This window comes from Cucurbita moschata, unplaced genomic scaffold, assembly GCF_002738365.1.
Source record: "Cucurbita moschata cultivar Rifu unplaced genomic scaffold, Cmos_1.0 Cmo_Scf00014, whole genome shotgun sequence".
NCBI lineage: Eukaryota > Viridiplantae > Streptophyta > Magnoliopsida > Cucurbitales > Cucurbitaceae > Cucurbita > Cucurbita moschata.
In genome coordinates this window covers 2540631-2547589 of record NW_019268530.1, presented here as the reverse complement: position 1 = coordinate 2547589, position 6959 = coordinate 2540631, and the positions used below count along the sequence as shown (strand labels likewise).

The 6959-nt window shown below is 34.6% G+C and overlaps 1 protein-coding gene across 1 annotated transcript in view; it reads left to right on the top strand.

The window, feature by feature from the left end:
• The first annotated feature begins 735 nt into the window (after positions 1–735).
• LOC111451989 (beta-glucosidase 42) overlaps positions 736–6959 on the top strand; it is a 10120-nt gene continuing 3896 nt past the window's right edge. Inside the window, exons 1-7 of the mRNA XM_023092496.1 lie at positions 736–928; positions 2497–2563; positions 2677–2735; positions 4296–4371; positions 4905–4979; positions 5063–5150; positions 6455–6680. Of these exons, the coding sequence (XP_022948264.1) occupies positions 806–928; positions 2497–2563; positions 2677–2735; positions 4296–4371; positions 4905–4979; positions 5063–5150; positions 6455–6680 (714 nt within the window). The 5' untranslated portion in view covers positions 736–805. The remainder of the gene's footprint in view (positions 929–2496; positions 2564–2676; positions 2736–4295; positions 4372–4904; positions 4980–5062; positions 5151–6454; positions 6681–6959) is intronic.

The following is a 6959-nucleotide window of genomic DNA, read 5'->3' as shown; positions in this document are numbered from 1 at the left end:
TTTTTTTTTTTTTTTTTTTTATATTTCTTTTGATTTACGATCACGTTAATTGAACTCCTAAGGTAGCAAAATTCCTTGTCGAGTAAGTTCCGACCCGTACGAAAGGCGTAACGATTTGGGCACTGTCTCGGAGAGAGGCTTGGTGAAATAGACATGTCTGTGAAGATGCGGACTACCTGCACCTGGACAGAAAGACCCCATGAAGCTTCACTATTTCCTAGGATTGGCTTTGAGCCTTTCCTGCGCAGCTTAGGTGGAGGGCGAAGAAGGCTCCCTTCCACGGGCCCAAGCCATCAGTGAGATACCACTCTAGAAGAGTTAGAATTCTAACCTTGTGTAAGGACTTACTGACAAGGAAATATTAGCTATTTGTATATTTGCTGACCATTCATAATTTTGAATTTCTATTTAATTTTTTAATAAATTTTTAAAAATTTGCTTTTAAAAAGTAAAATTTAAAGTTTTGTGAAATTAAAGCTATTTTAGAAAGATTAGAGAGAATAAAGCAATTTATTAAAATTTAAACTTTAAAGAAGAATAAAGGTTTATGGGTATTATTTTTATGATTTATCCTAAAAAAAATTAATTTTCCAATTCTGAAATGTTATATTCCACGTCATAATTTCCAGTAACGCAACCATTTCAGACTCAGTTTTTTTATTAATAATAATAATAATTATTATTTAAATCTATATATTTCTGAAGATTACCGGCTGGCAGTTCTTGGACTATAAATACCTGTCAACTAGTTTTCTCTGCAATTCCCGATCTCATTTCCCTCACTGATCCTTTAACTGAAACGAAAATGCCGAAGAAGGAGTTGTTGGAGCATCATCAAGAGGATGCAGATGGCCCCAACGCTAAACCACTATCTCGCGATGATTTTCCTCCAGACTTCTTCTTTGGCGTTGCCACTTCCGCTTATCAGGTTCCTTTTTACTTGTTCAAGAACAGCAATGTCAACAATAGCTTGCATTTCTTTCAATGTCTGCATGTTCATTTATTTTCTCGTTGCTTTCGCCTTGTGATTTCGTATTGCGCTATTCGTTTATCTCTCTTGTATTTTGGAATTTGTTCTGTTTGGTTGATTTAATTTGAATGAATCGATTGCATGAATCGCTATGTTTTAAGTATTCTTATAGGTTTTAACATTTTCGATTCGTTTTTGTTATTTTCGATTTCTGCGCTTCATTGCGACTCCTGAAGCGTTCTGATTTTCCTGATCTCTGATTGTTCGTTTCTTCCTCTTTTATAAATCTCGATTTCGAATTTGATAAAAATACCTTTCGCCGATCGGCTCTTTCTTGCTACCTCCGATCTGTAAAATGGAAATTTGCGTGGTTTTCATTCACAGAGTATTTCCTCCTTCCAAATCGTACTGTTTCTATGTTAGGCGTTGCTTAATTTCCTTTCAGCTATACGATAGGAGCTAGATTTTAAAAGTCCTCAATAGTGAGAAAGTTTGATTTCCTCTTTTATCGCTACTTTCATATGCTTTCATTTTCTGAATGTTTTTTAAGATTTATTTTTCCAATAATAATTACAAATATAATATATTTTTTAAAAAATAATTCCAAATATCTATTAAAAATAATTTTAAATAGAACTTTATTTTTTAAACTTATAAATCATTGATCAACTAAAAAAAATAGTAATCAAGATGTGTAGTAATTAATTAACGTAAATTTATGATTAATTATAGCCGTAATAATCAGTTTTACTACATATTTTTTTACTCCAAAGACAATACTTAGGGTGAGGGATCTGAATCATCGTCTTAATGATAGTCAATTATTTACATAAAAATGTTGTTTACTTAAATTTTACAGTATATTTAAACCTTTCACTTCTCTCATTATAATATTTTATTTGTATTTTTGAAATTTTCTTATAGAAAAAGCAATTATGATGAAGAATAATATACTTTATTTGAAAAATTAATTATGAGTATAATTTTAAACTACGTTAACTTCTCTTTTTATATTTGTGGAATTTTTTTTAAAATTTACCATCAATAATTATTTTCAAACGTTAAGATAAAAGTGCAACGCATGTGAGCATTGACTAGTTTCGCCAAGGGAGTGCTTTGGTGATTGCAGTGAGCACATTGATTAATATGGTTGAATAATACAAACATTGGTTATTAAATCAGTTTGTGGCCATCCCTTTGATGTGAAAGGCTGATTAAGAATAAAAAGAGGTCAGTGATTAAAGGATTCTATACTGAACTTGCAAGAAGATTAAACGTTTTGTCTCTCACGTCTGTGGGCTTGAGATCGTTTCTAAAATCAAAGTAATATATTAAAATATATAAAATCATTATTTGTGAAGAAGATTACATTCCTTTAGCATGCATTGCAACGGTTTAATAAAATGTTGGAATCAAAATTGTTCTCTTACTTATTCTTTTATTAATTAGTTAATTAATTAAATCAGACATAGTCATAGAAAAATCTCACTATAGATAATTAAAAAATCATAAATTTGATTTTTCAGGTTGAAGGAGCTGCCAAGGAGGGAGGTAGAGGTCCTAGCATCTGGGATGAATTTTCACATATTAAGGGTAGCCATTGATCTTTAATCTTGAAGTTCGGTCATCCCTTGAAATTTCTCTAACCAGATAGCTAAGTTGATTTTCTTGTGGTTAAACTTATTCTGTTTCTACCATGTTTGCAGGAAATATTCTTGATGGTGGCAATGGCGATGTAGCTGTGGATCAATATCACAGATACGAGGTTGGTCAACTTCACTCTTAAGAGTGTTCACCAGTTATTTAATTTCCTTATATAAAATGAAAATTTGTGCCTTTGATTGTTGTTCATGACAACCTAATTTTGCAATTCTGAGCTCTTACTTCTTGCCTTCTTAGAGATTGTTTCTGCTAGTTACGTCCAAGATTTAAGTTAAATCCTTTCTTCAGAATACAAATCCAATGTATGAGTAGCTCTTCCCTTCTAAATATTTAATCAAAAGTTGACGTTACTGTTTCTTTGGTGCTTTGTTTATAATATGAAAATTGCTTTTAAAAAATTCAAATTTTAAATTTAATATAATGTTCCAAGGATTAATTAATTGTACGTTACCTAACTTTGTGTTGTGTTTTGATACTTTGAGGGCAAGGAACAAGGAAAAAAATTTGGTCTAGGCAATTTTACCTTTTCATGTTTCTTCGAATACTCTTCCTCGGGTGCTTAAGGAGACATTGAGGTGGAACTAAAAGAGATTTACGTAACAATGTGCCTGGGGCTTTTAGATTTCATCTTGTCTCTTGAGTGATGATTACGGCATCCAGGTCCAGTGTAAGAGTCTGACAGCCCCTTCCCTGTGTTTCTCTCTCAAGGGAACAAGTTCCTTAATTCAATTTCCAACGGTTATCTTCCATGTTTCAAGAATCCTTCATAGATTTGGAAGTTGAAATTTAATGGCAAGTGGAGAACTGGAAAGGGATGCTCAAGGGCCAAGGGTTCAACAAAGTGTAAGGGTTTTCCTAAAATCAGATATTTGCTCTATTTTCCAGCATAGCCTCGTATTTACCACTTAAACACATTGCGAAGGAGCCTTGATGTTTTGAGAGTACATCCATAATAGTCGACTTAAGAAGAAGAGTTCCTATTTCTATAATACCAATGCTGAGACCACCCACATGAATAAGAGTAATTTCCAGTCAACCAAATGACACCCTACCTTGAGGCTCCTCCTACAAGAAAAAAAAAAACGATCAATTTCTCAAGTCTTCCACCTTGTCACCATTTTCATTCGCTAAGCTAGTTGAACCGTTCTCCTTGAGATATTAGATTTGTGTTGCATTGATGTTTTCTAGAGGCACCATTGAATACTACCATGATGTTATCTTAGGTAGCCATTTGGATGAAAAGGCTAATATGATTTCATTATAAGCCAATAAAGGTCTTATCATTTTGGATTAAAAAAGAAACAGAAACTTTTGCAAATAGAGGAAGACAGGTGTTCTACTTCCTTATCGTTGTCCATCTTACTTCCTCCAATTGCAGTGTTGAGGATAGGGCTTACTGCAACCACTCACTAATCTTTTTATCCATACCAACTAGAAGGAATGTTGTAGGCTTCCTTACTGCGGTTTGGATACCCCTCATCCCCCTTCCTGTGCATTTTGTATCTGGTCATGCTTCATTTGGACTGTTTCTTATAAAAAGGAAACAGATTACATATTTAAATCTCATATTTTCTTTATACGGCTACATTGGCAGGTTCTTTATTTTAATTTTTTTTATAGAATAATTACATTATTTATTATTTATTACTTTGTGTATGTTTAGGAAGATGTTGAACTAATAGCAAAATTGGGATTTGGAGCTTACCGCTTTTCAATATCATGGTCCCGCATATTTCCTGGTATGTGCTTTGTAATATCTTCACTGCATTTTGGCTAATATCAAAGGAATATATCTGCATGTGGCACCCCCTCGATATTGTAGATGTACATTTAAACCTCAAAAAGGAAGAAAAAAAAAAAAAAACAAAGCTTTTCATTTTAAAGAGAACACATATATTCTTTGTTTTTTTAAGGAGAGCAAAGCTTTTCATTTTAAACAAGAAAGGAAACTTTTCGTCGATGTAATAAAAAGGAGTGAGGCCCTCCAATACCCTAGTTATTAAAAGAAAAGCCATCTTCTTTTTCTCTCTTGTTTTTGTCCTGTTTTCCCTCTATTTCCTCCAATTCTCTTGAAGAATTTTTGTAGTTATATTATTTTCTCTCCCTTGGTTATTTCCGTCTTGTTATTTTTACTGGCCTTTTAAACCACCCACATTCTGTTGTTTTCGATTCTTAGCATCACGACCATTCTAAGCATGCAGAAATTATACAAATTTAAAGTCTCTTTGCTGTTTTATTGCAATGTTTACTGATGATCTTTTTCCTCTTTCAGATGGTTTGGGGACCAAAGTCAATGTTGAAGGGATTAGTTATTACAATAACCTAATCAATGCACTTCTTGAAAAGGGTAAAAATCCCTTCCTATCAATTTCATTTTTTAGCTCAGTTAGGGGGGAAAATTGCTGACAGATTTTAGTTATTTTTTTGCAGGCATTCAGCCTTATGTAACATTGTATCATTGGGATCTTCCTTTGCATCTTCAAGAGGCAATTGGAGGGTGGCTAAATAAAGAAATTGTGTAAGTTCTTTGCTTGGGAACTATGTGGTCTGAACAACTATGTTAATTTCAAAATGCACTGTCTTCTGCAAATTTTTTTTAATGAAAAGTATATGATTCTCTTACTGGTATTTGGTTTACATGTTTGTATGAAGCTTGGGTTCTTGTGGGTCAGAGTAGCAAAGTCGTAAGTTATTTCTAGCGTGTTTGGGTTGTGCAGAGGAGAGGGAAAGGTTTTATAAGTTTGAGATTGTACAAACTTCGTTTGGAGTTGAAGTATAGCTTGAAACGTGTTTCAATATCTAGTGTAATTTTAATGTTTCAACTAGTGGGATTAAAAAAGTTGCAATCTGGAATAAATTATCCCTCATATCTATCAAATGTAGGCTAGGGTATAAACGCTAAACTCAGATTCAAATTCCCTTACTGACGTCTCCTTTTGTGTGTGTGTGTGTTTACCAATGTATGTGCCCAACGTACATGGTGAAACTAAATTCCATCTTACAGACTTAACAAAACATCCTATAACCTTTGCATCTTCATCTCCAAAGAGAGAGGGAGGGAGAGAAAACACCATCAACTCAATCTGAGCAATAAATGAAAAAGGAGGTGCCTCCTTTATTTAAAACTTAATATAGCTTTTTTTTAATTCTTAAATATATATATTGTCGTCTTTGAATAATACCTCCAGTGCATTTCTTCAATCTGTGGAAATCCTTGAGTGAAAATTGGTTGGCGTAGTCATATTTCACACAAGATAAGCATCTCGATCTTGTTCTCTAATTTTGCTCAATGGTCTTCTTAATGATCAATACAAGTCTATTGGCAACTACATTTTTTCATCAAGAAATGAAAAGGGTCTAATGTTTGAGGACACAAACTCTGCATGGAGTGAAAAAAAGAACCAAGAACCAAACGAATACAAAAGGAGCACTAAGGCAACCCAAAAAAGAACAAGAATCTGTAAAGAAAACTTAGTAAGCACCTAATTTGACTGTGAGTTTCTTTAGTAAGCACCGTGACAATGTTAGTTGAACACCTTGAGCTTTCTTTTTGTTTTCCAGGTCATGTTTTATGTTTGTTAACCTGACATCTACACTGAGCATGTTTGTTAACCTCAACAACCAAAAAACCAACACAGTTTAGGGTCTACTTTACTATTTTTTATGATGACTTCAAATGATATCTTTCAACCATCAATACTTTTCAATCATTTGTCTTTTTTTCTATATGTTGTAAAATCATTTAAATCTCATATATCTGTAAATCATTTTGCAAGTTCCATGTTGACCACCTGTTTTATAACTTTCTTGGCGAACAAACAGAAATTACTTCGCAATCTACGCCGAAACTTGCTTTGCAAGTTTTGGTGATAGAGTAAAGAACTGGATTACCCTTAATGAGCCTCTTCAAACATCCGTGAATGGACATGGAATTGGTATCTTTGCTCCAGGAAGACGGGAAAATCCATCAGTTGAACAATATTTGACTTCACACCACCAAATCTTGGCCCATGCAACTGCTGTATCCATTTATCGGAAGAAGTACAAGGTCTACTATCCAAACCTGTCTTCACTAAGCACCCTCCTATTTTGTTTTCATTTTTATATCTTCTGATGAGTACACGATTTAAATATTTGAATCTCTCTTCGTCCTTGTCAATATGGGGTGTAGACTTGATCCTCAATTTAGATTTGTTTTGCGCACACCCCCCCCCCCCCCCCCCCCCCCCCCCCCCCCCCCCCCCCCCCCCCCCCCCCCCCCCCCCCCCCCCCCCCCCCCCCCCCCCCCCCCCCCCCCCCCCCCCCCCCCCCCCCCCCCCCCCCCCCC